The 22,206-nt window shown below is 34.5% G+C and overlaps 3 protein-coding genes across 5 annotated transcripts; all 3 read right to left on the bottom strand.

The window, feature by feature from the left end:
• On the bottom strand, positions 1-2,566 carry LOC112326012 (malate dehydrogenase, mitochondrial). Of its 3 annotated transcripts, none has more exons than XM_024593214.2 (7): positions 2,140-2,550; positions 1,474-1,647; positions 1,190-1,358; positions 1,033-1,094; positions 793-917; positions 567-684; positions 1-470 (listed from the first exon to the last, which is right to left on the bottom strand). In XM_024593214.2, exons 1-7 carry the CDS (start codon positions 2,395-2,397, stop codon positions 330-332), a joined length of 1,047 nt encoding a protein of 348 aa, XP_024448982.2. In that variant the 5' UTR covers positions 2,398-2,550; the 3' UTR covers positions 1-329. The 3 variants fall into 3 exon arrangements, with proteins under 3 accessions (XP_024448982.2, XP_024448983.2, XP_052308484.1); XM_024593215.2 differs by having other exon boundaries at positions 1,474-1,921; positions 2,012-2,283; XM_052452524.1 differs by lacking the exon at positions 1,474-1,647 and having other exon boundaries at positions 2,140-2,566.
• Positions 2,567-3,434: 868 nt separating this feature from the next.
• LOC7476349 (pyruvate decarboxylase 1) lies at positions 3,435-8,080 on the bottom strand. The gene is made up of 7 exons (XM_002305719.4): positions 7,306-8,080; positions 6,918-7,081; positions 5,591-6,152; positions 5,106-5,194; positions 4,897-5,014; positions 4,314-4,502; positions 3,435-3,935 (listed from the first exon to the last, which is right to left on the bottom strand). Exons 1-7 carry the CDS (start codon positions 7,759-7,761, stop codon positions 3,765-3,767), a joined length of 1,749 nt encoding a protein of 582 aa, XP_002305755.3. The 5' UTR covers positions 7,762-8,080; the 3' UTR covers positions 3,435-3,764.
• Positions 8,081-14,002: 5,922 nt separating this feature from the next.
• Positions 14,003-16,666, bottom strand: LOC7476350 (pentatricopeptide repeat-containing protein At1g28690, mitochondrial). Its single transcript, XM_002305720.4, has one exon. It carries the CDS (start codon positions 16,531-16,533, stop codon positions 14,827-14,829), a length of 1,707 nt encoding a protein of 568 aa, XP_002305756.2. The 5' UTR covers positions 16,534-16,666; the 3' UTR covers positions 14,003-14,826.
• Positions 16,667-22,206: the final 5,540 nt, after the last annotated feature.

Below are 22,206 nucleotides of genomic sequence, written 5' to 3'. Positions count from 1 at the left end.
CTTAAAAATTAACAAGATATATTTATAAATTATATTTTATAAAATAAAAATTACTCTCACTTAATAAAAAATTATAAATACAAAATAAACATTGTTTAATACCTCAATGGTCAGAAGCATAGGATGGAAAGATAACCTCCACGAATCACAAATGTTTGAACAGCTAGATTATAGCAAGGACGATGCCAATACTTACCAAGCTACAGACACCTTTATTGGATTTCTTTATAATTTAGGTTTGTCTTGCAATTATATTAGCTGATATGCTGGGAAAACAGTGACTATACTGTTCCAAAATATGATTCCAAAATCTTGCATAACTTGTCCAATTAATTTTGGTTGGCAAACTCAACTCCCTTCTCTATAGAAGCTTTAAGCTCCGGCTTGAGGCTTTCAAGACCCTGTTGTTCATAGTCTGAAAGAGGACCCAATCCAAAGACTTCCTCCACGCCATTCTTTCCTAGCCTTACCTGCAGCATTGCGGAAGAAATCAGCTTAGAGATTTATCCATATCAAGCCCAGCTTGTGATGTGAAGCTGGTGCCTAGCTTCTGATCATTGACTCACCTTAGAGGCAAAGAAAGGCAAATCAGTGATGCTTGATTGCACAAAGGAGCATTCAACAATATCTGGAACTCCATTGAGCCCCTTTAAGCAAGCATCAGCAAAGACAGCTCCAGCGTAGCTACAACAGGAATCAAAGTTGTTTATCAGAATAGCCATTTAGTAAATGGTAGCAAATTTTTCTGTTTTTTTATCTGACAAGATTGATAGAGAGGTATCAGGACATTACGCCATGGAAAGTGTTGCTGATCCCTTTCCAGCCTTCGCTTCCACAACCTCAGTTCCTCCATCCTGTGTTCGCTTTGTGAGAGCCTTTATGTCATCATCTGATAAATTACTGGATTTGGGAGCGGCCTGTTGGCATAATTCAACACCCCAAAGATTCAAGCTAGTAACATTAGTAGTATCTCAGAGATTTTATTTTTATAAATCACTTGAAATGGAAGCAGAAGAAGGATGCGGGATAGACCTGAGAGAAAAGAGGGAGGATGGTTATGCCAGCATGCCCACCAACTACTGGCACATTAACCTCTGCAACAGGAAGACGCAATAGAAAACTCAGGCATACATTTCCTTAAAAGGTGTACAGAAGCATGAAAGCAACCTAAAGCAAGAAAATAGATTACCAGCCACGGGAACTTTAACCTTCCCAGCATAGAAAGTTTTAGCTCTGACTACATCAAGCGTTGTCACACCAAACAGCTTCCTCTCGTCAAATGTCCCTGCCTTCTTGAAAACTTCAGCAGCTATCGGGACAGTAGAATTCACTGGATTGCTTATCATATTAACCAGAGCCTAATCCCATCAATGAAATCAAAATTATCAACAATCAACATATCCAGCAAGACAGAGGAAATAAGAGAACGAATTCTCATTTCTTGAACATTTATATCCCAGAAAAAGAGCTCACATTAGGGCAGTATTTTGCGATGGCTGTGCATAAAGATTTGACAATTCCTGCATTGATTTTGAAGAGATCATCACGAGTCATTCCGGGTTTTCTTGGAACACCTGCTGGAATAATCACGATATCTGATCCGTCTAATGCTTCCCCTAGTTGTTCTTCCCCAGCATACCCCGCAACCTGACAAGACAACAACAAACCACCCCGCAAGCCAAAAGCAAAAATGAAAGGAAGGCAAAAGAAAATAAACCATTGAGGAATGTAACTGAGTTGATTCACTTCACAGATGTTCTCTATGTTGCTCGGACTCGGGATACATATCCGACATAGGTGCGTGTCCGACATGCATACTTATGTTGGACGCAGCTATTCTTTTAAGAACCTCTTTCATTTTTTCATGTATTTTGATTGTTTTCCATACCTATGTCCAAGTGTCTAGTGTAGGACACGGCTACTGTAAAGGCAAAATGAATGGTCGAAGCAACATGGGATTTTTTAATTTCCAAAGAAACAAAAGAATTGACAAATAAAAATGGGAGGAAACCTTGAATCTAATACTTTGCATTTGTTTTCCCTGGTTGTGCAACATGAAGACTTGAAACAGACCCATTAGTTGAATTTGGCCAATAAACTCGATGATATATAAGCATATAGCTAGCAAGAGTTATGGACCTGAGCACGAGAATTGATGTGGCTAACATCAGCAGCAACTCCAGGAGTGTTGGCTATGTCATAGAGGGAGAGGGATGAGATTAGTGGGTTTAACTTCATAAGCAAAGCCAACGGCTGCCCTATGCCACCTGCTGCACCAAGTATTGCCACTTTGCTTTCTGGGCTAGACTCTGTTGATGAGTATGATCGGCCAACAAGGTGCCTGCATGTGCATGGCCTTAATGCTGCCCGAGAAGATCTTAACACTGCAGCCTTCATTTTGCAAAAAGAGAAGGAATGGAACAGAAAGAGAGTGGTAGAAGAGAAGACTAGTTCACAGTGAGGAATCTCTAAAAGCAAAAGTTTTTAAATTTGTGGTTTCGGTTGGAGAGGTCGCTGCCACTCTGTATGCTATAGAGCATGAGCTTGAGCACGTCAGCTAATGCAAACATTTTCCCTCATGCCCGCGAATAAAGTTCGTGTCAGCTTTTGATATTGTCTCCACGGGTGCAACCAATTTTCCAAATTTTGTTTAAATAAAAACAAGTTACCAAATCTTTGGAGTCTGCTTCCGGATGGGTAATAAGAAAATGGCCAAGAAACTAAGAAAGAATAGCGGAATAGGGCGGCGAACTCAATTCAAATACCAAGCATCATGGTCCAAGGTCTTAACAAGCTGCACACGAATTGTCTGAAAGTCCATTAAATCCAAAGTGAAAAATACAATCACTACAGGTTGGAGCACCATCGTGGGATGAATTGGCACTACAATAACCTCCTCCCCATAAACGGCAACACTGTTTCATTACCAAATATTATAATCTTCTTTGTAAAATGCAGTTGTATCCACCTCATTCATTTGTATTTCCTCCCAATGGCTCTAGAACAATCAAAACCTTTCTATATAGAACCAAACTAATAATGTTCTTAGCATTACGAGGCACAAAGAAAGCAGAAAAGGGGTGGAGGAGAGAGATCCTATGCCGAAGGATGCACGCTTCTGTCTCATCTCTTATTTTCTTGCTACAAGGCATGCATGTTCTTATTTCTAACAATGAAGTTATGATAAGCAATTGAGCTGGCCGAATTTTTATGTCAACGTACCTATAAAGTGTAACTTGGAGCTCTCAAAACATCAGGGAGCTGAGTGCATCAGCATATAATCCTTGTGTATCTATCTCCAGTGTTGAGGGGGGTTGTATCGGTACTTATGGTCTTGAGAAAGATGAGTTAGTATTTAATTGATGGAACAGAATCTGGAGAGGTTCTATGAGCTCTGTAAATAGACCAGAACATAAAAACTGAATTGCAGAAGCTAATCATAAAACTGATATCAACTCTATATTGCACTTTGCCATACATATATAAACAACCTCATCGACAAGACAACTAAATTAATTCACATCACATATCCAACTCCTTTCTAAAATTGACAGAGTGCTATAGAGTTTAAACTTCATTACGGATGGGTTAGAATTGGAAGCTGAAAGCAGTGACAGGACTAGTAACAATTTCATACAAAGAAAGGAATCCCATCTTTCCTCTTATTTCTAGTTATAATATAGAAAGTGATGTCTAGGCTCGTGTTTCTGTGGCTTCAATTCCTCCTATTTACGAATCGCAGAAATGTTATAGCATTAGCTCAATTACTGGGGGTTTGGAGGTCTGCTGTTTGCGGCTGAAACTCGAGATCCCCACTCCAGCAGCTCTTTGCTAGTGTCATCCTTGTGCACGAAAATCTCAATGAAACAGAGAGAATCCTTTTGTTCTCCTGTTGCTGTCGCTATTGCTGCTGTCAATTCATCCTCCGTGCGCACCTGTATTTCACAGCATAATCCATCAGCTTATCTTGAAGAAATCAATCTCAGTCATTACTTGCGAATTAGCTTCATAAATTTGTCTTTTAGTTTGTTGAATGTATTTATTGCCACCCTGTTCTATGAGGTTTGCAATTCAAAGAAGTTTATGGTATAGGATCACTTGTTCTTTCTTGTGGTTAGAGAGCTACAACTCAAGGAGTCGATAGAAATTACTCAATGCTGCAGTTGAGAAACGATGGGACTATGGGAACAGCCGAAGGGAAAATTTTGCTAAAAGCACATTAAAAATAAGTGAAGGGGAACAGTCTGAATTTGGAGCAGAAGTAAAAACGATTTGAGGGGAAAAACGAATATCTCAAATCTATTTATGCTAACCTTTGCTGTCCAGCATTTGCCTTCGCCATTGTGGATGGCATTAACAAGGCCAGTGTAGTCCCAGTTCTTGATTACATTGTAAGGACCATCATGAATCTCTACTTCAATCGTATAACCTCCATTGTTGATGAGGAATATGATAGTCCTTTGCCCACATCGGATCATAGTTGAAATATCCTGAGCTGTTACCTGAGCAAGGAGAAAACTGTTAACCATATGGTACAACTTCCAAATTTTGCATACATCAAAATGAACCAGTAAATTAGCATAGAGAAGTTATAATCATGACTAGACCACGATCAGGATTTGAAACATTTTCTTTAGGTTATAGCAATAAATAACAAACTGCAACCTATTTCAATTTCCCTTACGCTATCTTTATAACCAGTGACAATTTTTTATATACCCATGATTGAATACTGGTTTACAAGTGACAGAAGTTTTGGCACTCAAACAGAGTAGATTTTCTTTTTCCTTTTCTTCCCTTTTGTATGTATTTCCTTAACGCCACATGATGGTGAAGAGTTTCCAATCATTGCAGATGAGATACTGAAGTGTATGTATTTCAAATGGTATCACTCACCTGGAAACTCCCATCACCTATACAGGCAATCACGCGCTTATCTCTAGCTGCCTGAGCATAACCAAGAGTTGCACCAACTGACCAGCCAATTGATCCATACTGCATCTGAAATTCATACCTGCATAAAATTGTTAATGAACAGCTACCAACCTGTTTAAACTTAAATCATAGAGGAGCTTAAATTCCTCTTATTAAAGACTCCAACTTACCCACAGTTCTCAGGGAGGCAGAGTTTCTGACAGTTAAACCATGAGTCTCCGGTTTCAGAAATTACAGCAGAATCTCCCCCTAACATGTTCTGTTGAATGTTCAATTTTGTTACAACAATTGGAAGTAAACAATAATTAAGTAGGAATAAACAAGAATGCCGATCCTAAGTATTTACTGTTCAGAATCTTCAATCAAAACTCATTTAAGAGACCTAGCAATCCATGTTATCATGGTGGCTAACCCCATGCGATTACATGGATGGCGAAATGACAGTGGATGCGCAAACGACCTTTACAAGCATTTTTTTCCCCTTCTTAAATGAAAAGGGACATAAAGGAAAGAAGCCAGGACAAACATGCAAGATATACATTTAGACTTTTAATATTCATAAGAAGCATATCTGTTAATAAACAAAGGAATTGTTTAGGCCTCTGACATAATCCAGTTAGAAATATTGCATCACGTCATTCTTTTTTAGCCTTACCTGAATGTGCTTGAAGAGTACATTGACCCTAAGAGGCTCATCTTTCTCACGCATCAAAGGCGTGCCAGGAGGGACAAAGATGCGTCTGTAATTTTCCAAAGCTGTGCTGTTTTTCTTCAGTTTTTTGGCCAAAGCACTTAAGAAGTCAGCCATAAAAACCCATCCAAGCGAAAGGCCATTGCCAATAGTCACTCGATTAGGCTGCACTATGATTGATTTCTCCTTCTTGATCAGCAAAGAATATCCAACAGAGCTATAATCATTGAAGATGGGACCAACAAAAACATAGGCATCAGCAGACTCTACTATCTCCGCACAGAAGCTGGTGCTCACAGCACCCCAATATGTCCCTATGAAGTGAGGGTGGTGCTCTGGCACTAGCCCTTTCCCAGAAGGCATGACAGCTATGGGATATCCACTGGCATCTGCTAATTCTATAAAGGCCTTCTGGGCCTTTGCTACTCTAAGCTTGGGTCCGCCAATAATGACAGGCTTCACAGCTTTATTCAGAAATTCGGCAGTTGCTTCAACAGCTGCTTCTAATCCTAAATAGTTGCTAACCCTGCATGAAAAGCAAAGTATAGCTGCTTCAATATCTCTATAACTAGTATTTCATACAAGTAATGATTTTTAAACAAGTCAAAACACAATCTCTTGAGCTATAATTTGTCCTTGTCTATCAATAAAACTGGCCACCAAGCCTAATTAGTAATTACTACAACATACAAAATCTAATAATGTGTCAGTTCTTTCTTTCTTTTTTCCCTTTTCCTATTTTTCCACTTTGAGAGAAACGAACTTCAACGATCATATTTAACGCTATAATTAACTACTAACCAAAAACTTCTCCTCTAAAACACAGACATTGTATCTGCTTAACTCTGCTTCAATTTTACCCCTAAACAAAATCCATTTGTTAACTTCGTTTCACTTTCGTATGTCAGCATATTATAGCAGCGCAGGGTCTTGCTCATGTTCTTGTACAACCTTATTCCTTTCCTTTTTCTTCTAAGAGGAAAAAAAAAACTCTGTTTACTTTTTTCTGCAAGCATTTTATGGACAATTTCTTCTATCTGCTCATGATCGTCAGAGCTATCTATATATTAGTTCATTCCAATCACCATTATTCACATTGCTTCTAATCTACCATTATCTTACTTACAAATTGACAAAGTATCAAAAAGTCATAAATATTAAACCTATGATTGAGCTCCCCTTTCAATTAAACTAATCAAATTGCATCAAGTTCATGATTCATGAAAAACAAACAAACTATATACTCCCTATTCTAAACAAGGAGACTAGAAAAATGAGAGAAAAGACTTACTTGGGTGCCAGAAAGAATGGCACAGGTTCCCTAGAGAAAGTTGGATGAGGGATTCCAGACAAATTACAGCTTATACTAATATAAGCTGGTTTACTTTCCTTCAGAGCAGTAGAGATTGCCGTGTCAATCTGCTCATGTGCATCGTCCAAGTTGGTCACCACTGCCTGTCACACATTACCACCACCATTACCCCATTATGAGATATAACACACAACATATACTGAAGTTCCTTGTGCACCAAAATCATTACGTAAAACATAAAAAGGATCCATGATTTTCCTCAAATACATTTTTCTAACACAGATCAATGAGTATTATTATGGACGAACAGAATTGCTTCACGTGATAATAACTTTGCATATATAGCATTGATTTATTATTAACTTACTTGAACGCAAGTGACCGTCTGAAAGCACCTGAGCTCCTGTGTAAAATCAGGCAACCCAGTAGTGTGATGCAGAATCCTGTTCGTTCCATAATCATTGGAATTGGGCCCACCAACAATACAGATAATAGGCAAATTCTCACTATAAGCACCAGCGATCGCATTAAGCACACTAAGCCCACCTACAGTAAAAGTCACCACACATGCCCCGACACCTTTGGCACGTGCATAACCATCAGCAGCATAGCCAGCGTTCAGCTCGTTACAGCAGCCGATCAAGTTCAGCTCTGGTTCATCTATCAAATGGTCTAAAAGTGTCAAGTTGAAGTCTCCGGGAACAGAGAACACATCACTCACGCCGATCTCTACTAGCCGCCGAGCTAAATGATGCCCCAAAGTTCCACTGAAGGTATGGCCAGGAACAGGAGCTGGAGCTAGAGCTGAGCTGGGGTGTGCCATTGAGCCAAGTTGGTTTGCAGATTAATTCCACGATAAAACAAAAGTAATGCAAAAATATGAAGTGAGGGTTTGAAGCTTTAAGAGGGCAACGAAAGAGTTGATAGTGTTTGGTTGGTTTTGGAGGGTTGTGTGTGTGATTATATAGGTTTTGACAGGTGGGGTTTTAGTGTAAAATGAAGTGCTGGTTCTTCTGGTATTGGTTTTGAAAGCTATGGGCAAATGGCAAGGCCAAGATGAGAAGGAGGAAGCTTGAGAGAATAGTGAGACATCCACTAGCAACAAGATCTGGGGAACATGAAAAACTAGGGTCTATTATTACATGGCGGGTTTTGGTTTCTTAATTCTTGTTTTTGCTGCTAGTTTTACTACAAAAAGGACAATAATTGAAAATAAAAAGAAAGAAAAATCAGAGATGGTGATTGTTGACTGCTGTCTCGTTTTTAACTCTTACGTTTTGGATTTCCACTTGGATTGGATTGGATGTCACCAGCTTTAAAGACGTGTGGATGGGCGTAGATTTACAGCGGTAAAAATTATTTTTTAAAATATATTAAAATTATTTTTTTATTTTTTAAAATTCACTTTTAATATTAACATATTAAAATAATTTAAAAAAATCAAAAATTAATTAATTTAAAATTAAAAAATTATTTAAAAAAAAAAAAAAATTTTCTCACCTTTAAAAACATTTAGGCACGTAAAAGATGGAGGCTGCGTTGTGTTAGAATATTATGCTCCTTGAATGTGCTCTCTAATTCTTTTCTTTTCTTTCTTCTTTTTTAAAAAAGGAAAAACAAATTAGTGCTCTTTACTACAATCCCACGTATTGTAAACTTTTAGGCACGAATTTTATGGATGTTTTCCAGCGTGGTTAAAATATTATTTGTTTAAAATTTGAAATATTTTTAGGTTTAAAATTAATTATTTTTTATATTTTTAAATCATTTTAATTTGCTGATATAAAAATAAATTTTAAAAAAATATTATTTTAATATATTTCTAAATAAAAAATATTTTAAGATATAATATTTATTACTTTTTTTAAAAAAAAATTATGTATTTATTAATTACACTCGTAATTAATTCGCAATTAGCAGTGTTATTGTAGGGCATGCTTTCATTTTGTTTTTCTAGACTTGAACTCAAAAGAATCTTATTTGATATTAGAAAATATTATAAATACTGAGACTTCACTTAACAATTTAAATTTTTAGATTGAGATTGTTTTTTAATATCGGAGACAAGTAACCGCTAGCTTAATTCTTTTTTTTTTTTTTTTCAAGGACTAGAGACTTTAATTTATTTTGTTCTGCCAGAGCCCCATAAAATGAAATTGAATATACACATTCATATAAAAACATAAAAATATTTTTTCATCGCATAAACAAAAATGACCTTAATCGTCAAACGATCACCATTTTATTGACATTTCTTTTAAACAAGCTGGTTTTTCTTGTTCATCTGGATGCGTAATTATTTTGAAGCAGCAAAAGTTGAAAATTGAGTGCAAATGTCTTGATAGGAGGGGGGGGATTCTTGCAGGAGTCAGAATTGTCTCCGTACAATAATATCTAACAATCACTCAATAGCCTGTCGGTGGCTTATTTGTTGTGACTTGACATTTAGAGAATACTTGTTAATTCAATCAACGATATTAGTATTGTTCGATTTTCCTGTATCTATTATAGCAACATACTTTTTATTAGTATTTTTAGATATTACACAAGTTTTATTAATATATCTTCATAAAAAATTATTATATAACTCCAAAAAAATTAGTTATTTACATCCAACCTCACACTCATAGATTAAAACAAATCATCTTTTTTAGTAGTCATAATCAACAAACAAAAAAATTCAGAATGCAAAAAAAACGAAAAACAAAATACCGAAACTGAACAAATATTGCAGAAACTAAAAACATATCTATCAAATTTGCAGAAACAGAACACAAATATCAAATTGCAAAAACTGAAGAGAAAACAAAATACCAAATTACTGAAACTGAAGGGAAGATGAAATACTAGATTTGCAGAAACTGAACAAATATCACTCTAAAAAATTAGATTTGTGAAAACTGTGTTTGAGATTAAGCCTTGTTCCATAAAACCATGCTTTAATACTATGTTAAACAATCCAAATTAAACAAAAAATAATACGAATATAAAAGAAGAAGAGGCTAGGGTTTTATTGATCACTTTATTCTGAAGTTAAACTAAAAATGTTATTATACCCTTAATAAATAAAACAGAATAAATATATTTCTTAACATCTCCCTTCAAATTCATGATGCGGCAGCTATAAGCATCGAGAGTTTGCCAACTAGAAAGTGAAAACATGAAATGAAATGCGACTTGGTAAAGAAATCTGCAATCTGCAAAGAAGAAGAAACAAAAAGCAAAATAATGATGTCATACTTGAGATGATGACGAGTAAGATAACAATTGATCTCAATGTGCTTAGTTCGTTCATAAAAGACTAAGTTGTGAGCAGTTTGAATAGAACTCTAGTTGGCACAATACATAGGAGTAAGATGAGAAAGAAAGACTCTCATATCCACAAATAACCAACATAACCAAACAATTTCTTTGGTAATAGATGTCATAACATAATATTCTGCTTCGGTTGAAGATTGAGAAACAATAGATTGTTTCTTACTCTTCCAAAATATAAGAAAATCACCTAAAAAGATACATAAACTAGTAACAGACTTATGATCTGTGAGATTATTGTCATGATTAGCATCTAAGTATGCACGCAGCTCTAGGGAAGAGCTAAATGGAAGTAAAAAACTCTGAAAGACTGTACCCTAAAGATATCATAAAATACGAAGAACTATTACCCTATGAACGGTAATAGGAGAAGCAACAAACTAACTAACAACATGAATAACATATGCAATATCTGAATGAGTAATAGTGAAATATATAAAGCTCCTAACAATATTACAGTATAAAGTAGGATCTGACAAATGTAAACCATCAGAAGAAGAATATCTTATGTTAACCTCAATGAGAATATCTACAGTTTTATTATCAGTAAGTCTAGTCCGCTTAAGAACATGTACAACATATTTCGACTAAGAAAGAAGGTAATCTTTGGATGAGTAAGCTACATCAATACCTAGAAAATATCAAAGATAACCCAAGTCCTTTATTTCAAACTATCTAGCTTTGCTTTGCTTCCCATGCATCTATCAAAGCAGCATACCCTTCATTAATATCCTAGGTATCATATAAGTTCCACTAATATATTACCATATCTTTTTACCCTTAAAAAAATTTCTCATTACATAACTCCAATACGAATAGTTCTTGCCATCCAACCTCACACTCACAGACTAACGCGAATCATCTTTTTCAGTAGCCATAATCAACAAACATAGAAAACCAGAACGCAAAAAAAACGAAAAATAAAATACCAAATTGTAGAAACTAAACAAATATCGTAGAAACTGAACAAATATCTATCAAATTTGCAGAAATAGAACATAAATACCAAATTGCAGAAACTGAAAGAAAGACGAAACACCAAATTGTTGAAACTGAAGAGAAGATGAAATACCAGATTTATAGAAATTGAACAAATATCACTCTGAAGAATTAGATCTGTGAAAGTTGTGTTTAATATTAAGTCTCATTCTATAAAACCATGCTTTGATACTATGTTAAACAATCCAAATTAAATAAAAAATAATACCAATATAAAAGAAGAGGAGACTAAGATTTCATAGATCACTTTATTTTTTTTTATTGTTTTGCGATGACTATCACTCATCTCACACTCACATGGACAAAAGTATATACAAAATTATATTTTGAACCAAAATGTAAGGGTTTCAAACTAAAACATAAAAAAATAAGAAAAAAAAATATAAAGGCAAATTTCTTTTAACAGTACCGGCAAAGAAAAGACCTTATTTGCTTGCCTCTTTATGAATTTTAATCCTCAACTTTGTAATGAATTTTTTTTCGTATTTAATAAAATCAAGTTTTTTTAATATAAAATGAAACATCAACCCCATGATGAGATTTTTCTGGCATTCTCATAATCTCATAAAAAAACTAAATTAAAGCAAAATGGAAAAAATCAATAAAAAGAAATTTAATGATCAAAGAAAAAAATAAAAAACCATAAAAAAGAAGAAAAAAATAATATTCCAATCCAAGTAAACTGTCTTGGTGCACACTCATTTTTCCATAGCTTTTAAGTTTTCGTTAATAAATCCACTTAACTATAATCTTAACTGATGTAATTTCGGCTGCCATCCCAAATTTTACCTGTTGCAACTTGATCTAAATTCTGATTATTCAAGATAAAAAAAATATTTCAATTTGTGCAAATTATAAAGAAACTTTGGATGATAATAATTCTATCTGTTGCAAACGCCATCATCATGCACAATAACAGTCCGATGGTTTGAAGATTGACCCATTATGCCTATCAGTCTAATCATGCCCAATCAAGATTGGGCCAGATAGGCTTTCCATTTCGCTGTTGGCATGCACCTGCCTACTAGTGAACCCATTCAGCAAGGGAACGATCAAATTCCAGTGAGTTTGGATTTTTTAAAAGACATTTTTGGAGAGGAGATTTTCTGGATTTGAAAAGAAATATTATCATACACAGAGAGACTGCAGTTTTTTTTTCCTTGAGAAAGAAAGATCATATAGTTTTTTCTTATGATATTCATGAATTTTAAGCCTATCATCAATCACATTAGATGGATAGATAGGCAATAATCCACAAGCTCTCGGACTGGCTCAACTTAATATTAAGCACTAGGCATTATGTTTTCAATTTAATAAATGAAATAAATTAAAAAAAAAAAAACAATTCATGTCTTTTATGGTTTGAACCAAAATTTTACTTGCACTTGTTGAAAGCTTTTCAAAATCTTGAGGCTTCAACTACACTCATGAAGTTGGAAAACGCCTAACCCAAATTTGATCATCTCATTGAGCCCATGGGCAAGTTGAAAAACCATACTTAAAGCAATCAAATTACTACACACTATAGAAAAGCCCATAACACGTCCCATTTCAAGAGTGTTTTGATTATCTTCCATTAATGGTGATTGGGGACGTTGATAGACAAGTTCTCGAAGACTATTGATGGCCTTTTCTATCAGATTTCCATAAACAACGCCAATGATGTTGTCCCAAAAAATCCAAGTAGCTTGAGGACAAGGTTTACGTCTTGGATAATCAGTTAATTTCTTGATTATGACAATTTGATCCATTCTCCTATCCAAGGTGGTCGGTGTCTGATACTTATAAAAAGTTCTTTTTAATGAATTTGAGGACTCTTTGATGCTTAAGTATCCATTTAAAAGAAAACATAATAATATTTTAGAGAGAGACTGAAAATAAATATGTAGTAGAGAATGGAAATTGAGAACCCATTTTCTAAGGATAAAATCTTTATAGTCCATTATCTCCTTTTCTTTATCGCATTTCCCACTCCATTTTATTAAAGAGAAAACATATCTCTGACTTGATCAAAGGGAAAGTATCTCTACATGCTTGGGCTCAGTGCTTAGCTGAGCCTAGGAGAGCTAAGTCTGGCAGATTGGCAGACCCATACATGATTGGGCTTAGAACTTAGCTGAATCTAGGAGATGTTGAGTCTGGTTGTCAGATCCATTCATGCCTAGGTTTGACATTTGACTGAACCCAAGAAAGCTGGGTCTGACAAATCACCAAACTCATACATGATTAGGTTCAACGTTTAGCGTAGGCCTAAAAAAAATTGGGTTTGACAGATCACTAGACCCATTCATGTTTGGGCTTACGCGCTTGTTTGAGTCAGAAGAGCTTGGTCTGGCCAACCAAACTCATACATAATTGAGCTTAGCGTTTGGCTAAACTTAGGAGATGTTGAGTTTGGTAGATCACCATACCTGCTCAAGTTTGGGCTCAATGCTTGGTTAAGCCTAGGAAAACTAAGTCTGGCAGATGACTAGACTTATACACAATTAGGCTCAGTGTTTGGTTGAATCTAGAAGATGTTGTGTTTAACATATCACAAAACCCATTCATGTTGGGTTAAGAGCTTGGCTGACCCAGATAACTGGGTTTGGCAGTTCACCGTAGCCATATATAACTAGACTAGATGCTTGATTAAGGCCAAAAATATAAAATTATAACTTGGTCTTGGAACCCAAAATAAAAACAAAAAATGCTGATCCATGATCCTAACTAACAAGAAAAGGTTTGTTTATGATTAAATGACTATTAACTAAAGGCTAGTAATTAAGCAACAATTTATTATATTTTATTTTCAAGACAATCAATTTATTAAACCACAAAAAAACAATGAATATAGTTAGAACGTATGTTTTTTTTTTCCTCCGTTCCCCTGATTCACCAGATGAGAACCACAACTGAGAGCAAACTCACATCAATGTCAAAGGAGACTAATTGTGGCTTATTCTTCATCTCCCTTATGGACACCAAGGACTTTGACTGGGTAAATATATAGATTAAACCAGTAATCCATTCTGGAAATCTCCCATCTCAACTTTCTGTGCAAAAAGGAAATGGCACCTATAAGAATAATGACCAACCTTGCTCAACTGAAAATCATGCATTGGCAAGGAAACGGGACTTCCAAATACCAGGATATAAGACTTTCCTTTTGTCTATTGAGAGTTGAGCAGGACACATAATCCTTGAGAACGTAATTGAATCAGGCAGCTGTAGATCACACTCGATAACTTGAAGGGAGTTCCTTGGGTACTTTCTTGAACTTCTCAGGAGTAAACCCCAATTCTTGACTTCTATGGTTATAGGACTTCTCAAAAATTCATCAGTGTCTGTACCTCAATTCAAAGCTCCGAAGTTGTAATAGTAAAATCAATTTCATGATTGAGAATGTAATTTAGTCTAGTGTATCTTGCAAGCTTCAATGGCAGCATTACGAGCAAAGTGCAACAAAATTGGATATATTTTTCAAAAATGACCTTAGATAAATGACTCGTGTGAACAATGATGTAGAAATAAATTCAAACAGAGCCCTTCTCATTTAATATGCTTGTTCACATCTTTTGCGCAACTCGAAACCTTATAAATCAACTTCAGTCCCAACCCAACTGCAAGCAGTATCTTTTGATATCCCTCTTAACTTCATCATCTCCCTAAGCTCACTCACACTATCCCATCTCTCAGCAGCGGCCAAGGTATTCGATAACGCAACATACGCACCAGGTCGACCTATAGCATTTATCTTAAAAAGTTTATTGGCAGCTACACGTGCCATTTCTACATTGCCATGCATATTACAAGAACTAAGCAGAGCTGCCCAAACATCAGAATTTGGCTTCTCAGGCATTCCTTTAACAAGCTCCCATGCCTGCTGTAAATTTCCAGCACGGCCTAACAAATCAACCATGCAAGCATAATGCTCCATCCTTGGTTTCGTGGAATAATCTCTCTCCATACTATCAAAGATCTCACGGCCTTTAGTGACCAAGCCAGCGTGTCCACAGGCTGACAGAGCACCAAGGAAAGTAACGTAATTGGGCTCAATATTGCACTGTTGCATCCTATGAAATAGCTCAAGCGCTTCCCAGGGTTCTCCATTCTTCCCATATCCATCAATCATTGAAGTCCAGGAAAACACATTTCTCACTGGCATGTAGTTGAAAACTCTTCTTGCATCCTCAATTCTACCACATTTTGAATACATGTCTATAAGAGCACTTCCCATTTTTACACCGTTGAAAAACCCACTTTTCATAAGCTGGCACTGAACTTGCTGACCAATCTCAAATCCTGCCAACACAGAGCAAGCCCCAGAGACACTTGCAAAAGTGGACCCGTTAGGCCTCAAGCCAAACCGTTGCATATCAACATATACCTCAAGAGCTTTCATAGCTGTTTCAACAGATTTGCTATAACCTTCAATCATTGCATTAAAAACCACGATGTCTTTTTCAACTGTCTTCCAAAAAATCTCTTCAGCATCTTCCACAAAGCCTTGATTCATGTACCCAGAAATCATCGATGTCGAACAAATCACATTCTTTTCCAACATCAGATCAAAAACTTTCCTTGCATAGCCAACCTTCCCACTCTTCACATACGAATCAACAAGCGCTGTATAAAGAACATCATCGGCCTTAACATCTAGTTTCAATATCTGGGCATGCACTAAACCCCCTGTATTACGGGGCAACATAACATTAGCACCACTAGTAGAAGCCTTTAAAATCATCGAAAAGGTAAACCCATCAGGCCTTTCACCATCAAGATCCAACCTACGAACCATACTAATCGACTCTTCAAATAACCCTTGTCTCAAGTACCCACCAATCATATAATTATAAGCTGAAAGAGTTCGTTGAGGCAATTCATCAAACAGCTGGTGTGCATACTTCAGACACCGACATTTTAAATGGAGGATCAGAAGTTTGATAGAGATATTAATATTGGGTCGAAACCCAGTTTTTAAAATATGGGTATGGATCTTTTGGCCATGAAAAGGGGTATCTGAGTTGATGTAGTGTTGAAGAGCTGAGGACAGAGTGGTGGGAGTTTGGTGGGTAATGTAGTCTTCTTGATTTGGCGGGAATACATTTGATGGGCGAAGAGATGTGTAGTTACAGGTTGATGAGAAAATGTACGGTCTGATTGTGGCTAGTTTGACCTTTTTCATGTTGCCATTTGATTTGTTCACTTGCCTGTGATGAAGAATCGTTTTATTTGATAGAGCTGAAAGAACCTTGGGAGAAATGTGGTCGTTTTGAGGAAAATGCAATGGCATAGGCATTGGTTAGGGCTTGGGGATAGAACAAGAACTTCTTTGAATCATAGCATTATTCAAAAAATAATAATAATAATAAATAATTCATGTGGCAAGTAATGAATTTATTATTTTTGCTATCAAGATTCTTATGTATAACTCTTCTCGTACTCCTCGACAAAAAAAAAAAAAAAAAGAAGATATAATGTTACATATTCCAAATAGTTGGGAAAAAATTCCGAGGACATACAATGAAAAACTGCCCTTGGTTTGTAATTTTTACAAAACACGCATTTGAGACTGTTTGGGCATCTTAATCAGTGAATTTTTTTTTTTTTGAATTTAGCGTGAATTTTTTTTTAATTTAGCGTTGTTCTTATTGATGGAAATCAGTGCTTTCACTCCGGATTATCAATGACTTCATTATAACACAAAGTTATTTGCTTTATGTTTCAATTACATGTTTAAACATCATGTCAATTTTAATGAGATGTTTGTAATATGTGAATGAAAGTTAAGAACATTATTACAGAAGAAACCTATAGAAAAGCTTTTTTACAAAAAAATACTCGAATAATCATATTCTAATCATCAAAACATCGACATTTGAGTTAACAGGTCATTTTCTTGAGATGAGCTCAATAAAAATAGTTTTTACCTATAACTATATTGCAAAAATTAAATTGGGATTCATTTAGTATTTTATTTATTTATTTATTTAATTTTTATATTTTAGAGGGATTAAAAAATATTTTGAAATTTGGAAAGGATATGTCGAGATTCTTATAGTATTTTTGAGATGCAAAAACTATTTAAAAAATAAGTGTTTAAACTTAAACTCTAATTTTTTATTACCATAAAATAGTTCAACATGTAACAAGATGATGTTTGTCGTAGGAGGCAACCTATCACCTATTTAGAAAACAATTGGACTACATTCATGCAAAAAAGATAAATATAAAAAAATAGTCAATCACTCAAACTTAGGCTTCCAAGCCGAGGCTCATGGAGACTCTTTGATTGTTGGCTACCTAACAACGTATAATCTTTTTTTTTTTTTTTCCATTGATTCTTTCATTTTAAATATTGCTTAATTTCCTCTCTTTTATTTTTTTTAAAAAACTTTTCTTAAATGATGGTTGATCTTTTGAGATATTTTTTTAATTTCATAATGTTTTGAAAAGATAACTATAGTTTTTTTATAGTTTTTTTCTCTGATATTTTATTTAAATGAGTTATATTTTCATGAAAAACTTATATAATTTTTTTATTATTATTAGCAAAGAGAATTAACTTTTAACATAAAACAAATGAGAATGTTTAAAATAAAATGGATAGATTATGTGAAATATTTATATTCCCATCTATCTTTTATCTTTACTATAAAGATTAACTTTTTATTTTATTCTCTCTCTCGCTATTTATTTTTTATTCATTTGGCCACATGGCTACAATTTGAAATTGTAAGAAGCATGCAAATATTTAAGCAAAAAGAAGTAAACGTTAAGAGAGATGGTGGAAGCACAAATGTCTCTTGCTAGACGTTCATCCTCGTTATGAACATGGGTGAATTAAAGAGTTATTGAATTTTGCAAACCTAAAAAAATATATCGTAATTATAATTATATAGACAGTATCAATTGCAAATAAGTTTTATATTAATTTTATTCTAAAACTTCTTGGAATTTTTATTAGAAGATTTCATACATTTTAAGGTTTTTCATTAATATTTTCAACTAAATGTATCATTGTTTTATATAAAAAACAATAGATACCTTAACATTTTTCATTAAGTGAGAAATAAAAATAATTTAAAGTTAAAATTAATGGGATAAATAGTTTGGATATCAAAATTGATACTAGGTTAGCCCTTAATTTTTTTTATTACCAATGATCATAATTGTTTTAATATTTTTAAGAGATGATTTTCAAAACAAAAACTTCCCACACATTTTATTAGTTGTCTAGTAGTTTACATGCCTGTGCTACACCACGCGTCGGATCAAAAACAATTTTGAATGTAAGAAAAAATATATAGATCATAAAAAATTATTCGATATTTTTATTAAATTCAGTTTAGCAGGTTAACCTTGAAACCTTTTAATAGATTCTTTGTCTAATTCAAGTTTAAAATTAAATCATATAAGAATTGACATGACATGACTCAGTCTACTTGGCTGATCCAAAGGCAGCCTGATCGACTAATAAAAAATTATGAGGATGAAATTGAAAAAAATAATGATGAAATTGATAGAAAACTAAATAACCTCCCGACCCGTCTTCTTGCCAAGTTCGAGTTTAAAATTAAACATTGTGAGAGTTGATCTAGTCGACTTGGCCAGTCCAACAACAACTTTGTTAACTAATAAAAAAAATCAAAGAATAAAATTAAAAAAGAAGAAGAAGAAATTGATATAGAAAAACATCTTGATCCAACTTCTTGTCTAACTTAGATTTAAAACTAAACTTTGTGGAAGTTTCTATAATGTGATTCAGTTGACTTGATTGTCTCATAAGCTACTCGGATGATTTAAAAAAAAAAAGTCTGAAGATGAACTTGAGAAAAAAAAATAATAAAAAAGGAAAATTAAAAAAAAAAGAATGAGCTTCATAATTCATAGGTCCATAATGTTTCCAAATTTTTTAGTTGTATTAGGTAATAAGTAATAATGTAGATACATCTATACTGCATTGGTCCTTAATAAAAGTCTCGATTAGAAATAAAATGCAACCATTTGCTTACTAGGCCAAACCAAATTGGAAGTTCAGAAACCAGCCTTTTGATCCTATAATAGGTGAGAGCAAGGTTGTTAAAATCGTGATTCAACCCGTAAAATTGTATGATTTTACGAGTCAATATGGGCTAAACATGCTAAATCGTTCATAAAACTCGAAAATGGGTAAAATCTGGTTAAAATCGGGTGAAATCGCGCAAAAACGCGATTTCACACCCGATTTTACGCGTTCGGCACAAAACAACAATTGTGCGCCACTATTCCCTCCAGCTCCAGGTGTCAATCGCGTATTGGCCTATTGGCTATTACATAGTACACACTACACACAGTCACACACAGAACAAAAGCAAACAATTAACACGTTCTTTCTTCATCGACTTTCACACAACACAGTAGAGGAAAAAATCAAAATCCCTAAGTCAACAACAACTTTCTTCATCCTTATTCTCCTTCTCTCAGCCGTCCAAGTTCCAATAATCAACCACCGGTCCACCACCAACAACCCTCTTTCTCACCAGCCACCGTGAGATCCAGATTTCAGACAACAACAACGGCGGCTCTCCAGTGATCCAATCTCCACCAGCCATTGTAAGTTATTCTATTTATCTTTTTTCACCTTCTGCAAATAGTATCATGATTTAGAGTCTAGAGTAATTTATTTGTAAAATTGCAGACATGTCCATGTCCCCTGTGTCATGGGTCTCTCATCGAATCCCAGTCACGATGAATTTGCAGAGAACTGTGAATTTTACAATTTACACAACTGTTTGAATTTTTATTTTTTGATGGGCTAGGTTTCGATAACAAAAAACAAGTCTTTGAATTTGATGGGTTAGGTTTTGAAAACAAGTCTGTGAATTTTTTTATAACAGTGTTTGCTAACTGTTTGTGAATGTTTGAGTTGAGTACGTTTGACTGTTGTTTAGCAGTGTTTTGTTTTGTTAAATTTTTCTTTGAATTTGTTTTGATAACAGTGTCTCGATAACAAAGTCTGTTAAACAAGTTCGTGCATTTGTTTTGATAACAGTGTTTCGAACTTTCGATAACAAAAAAATATTTTGATTTTGAATGTTATGTAGATGGCAGAAACAAGTTTGTGCACTTGTTTGTAGTGTTTTGGTTCACAGTAGATAACTAGAGAGGAAAACACTTTGACAGAATGGTTTGACAGAAAACTGGGTTCTAATTTTGAAAATGATTTACTTGTTTATTTTTCAGAGCTTACGGGACAGAGAGGAAAACACTACAAACAACAAATAAATCATTTGGAGAAAAATGTAAGTCATGAGTTATAATGTTATATTCTGTCATTCTGTGTTTTGGATTTAGTGTTTTGGTTACTGATTTTAATTAGTTTTTGAATTCAGTATTATGGTAATTCTTTTTTGATAGCTGGATGTTTAATATCTAAAATGTTTCTGAATTCAGTATTAGTTTTTTTGATAGCTGGATGTTTAATATCAAAATTAATTACAATCATAAAATGTTTGGATTGATTACAAGGTTGATTTGAGTTGATCATTGAATTCTTAAACTTATGGCATCTAGAAAAAATGCTTCTGGTAATAGGCTTGATGTGGGATGGCAACATGGTATAGATGTTGATAAGAATTCTAGAAAAGTTCTGTGCAAGTATTGTAAAAAAATTATTAGTGGAGGTATTTTTCGTTTTAAACAACATTTGGCTTGCACTCGTAAGGATGTTGAGCCATGTTAGCAAGTACCAGAAAATGTTAAGCAGATGATTTTGGGTGTTTTAATGAAAAATCTAGAAGCAATTGAAAAGAAAAAAAGGCCAATCAATATAGTGGAAATGATGATGATGATGATGATGATGAAATAAAAGAAATTAGCTCCAAGAACAAAGGAAAGAGAGTAGCTAGTGGGAGTGGAAGTACACAAACAACTCTAAATCAATTGCTAAAAAAAGATATTAGAGAAGAAGCATGTCGACAAATTGCTAGGTTTTTCTACACTAGTGCAATTCCATTTAATTGTGTAAAAAACCCTGAGTTTATTATGGCACTTGAAATGGTTGCAAAGCACGGGCCAGGTTTCAAGCCTCCATCCTACCATGATATTAGAGAGAAGTATTTGAAGCAAGAAGTGGATCAAACAATGAAATTGCTTGAGGAGTACAAGCTAGAATGGAAAAAAAAAATAGGTTGTTCAATAATGTCTGATGGATGGACAGATAAAAAAAGACGTTGTATTTGTAACTTTCTGGTTAATAGTCCTAAAGGGACAGTTTTTTTGTCATCAGTGGATACTTCTAATATGTCCAAGACTGCTGATAAGGTATTTGAGATGTTAGATGCCATTGTGGAGAGGATTAGGGAGGAAAATGTTGTCCAAGTAGTCACCGATAATGCTGCAAATTATAAGGTAGCGGGACAATTATTGATGAAAAAAAGAAAGAGTTTGTTTTGGACACCATGTGCTGCCCATTGTATTGACTTGACATTAGAAGATTTTGAGAAGAAGTTAGAGGTTCATCAAGTAACTATTGCTAAGGGGAGGAGAATCACCTCATATGTTTATTCAAGAACCATTCTTATTTCCATGCTAAGACACTTTACGAAAGGAAGAGATTTGATTAGGCCTGCTGCCACTCGGTTTGCTACTGCATATTTGACTCTAGGATGTTTGAATGATCATAAAATGCAGCTGATGACTATGTTTACTTCCAAACAGTGGAGTTCATGTAAGTTTGCAAGAATAGAAGAAGGGAAACGAATTCAAAATTGTGTTTTGGACATCAGGTTTTGGCATGATGTCACTATATGTATTAAGGCATCGTATCCTCTAATTAAAGTTCTTCGATTAGTTGATTCATATGAGAAACCAACTATGAGTTTTATATATAAAGCAATGGACGAAACAAAAGAGAAGATACAAGTGAATTTTGGTTCTATGAAAAAAAGGTATATATCTTGCTAATTTTTATTTCAAATGTTGTCATCTA

This window comes from Populus trichocarpa, chromosome 4, assembly GCF_000002775.5.
Source record: "Populus trichocarpa isolate Nisqually-1 chromosome 4, P.trichocarpa_v4.1, whole genome shotgun sequence".
NCBI lineage: Eukaryota > Viridiplantae > Streptophyta > Magnoliopsida > Malpighiales > Salicaceae > Populus > Populus trichocarpa.
Note: the sequence above shows the minus strand (reverse complement) of the source record. Positions and strands in the feature narration are given on the sequence as shown.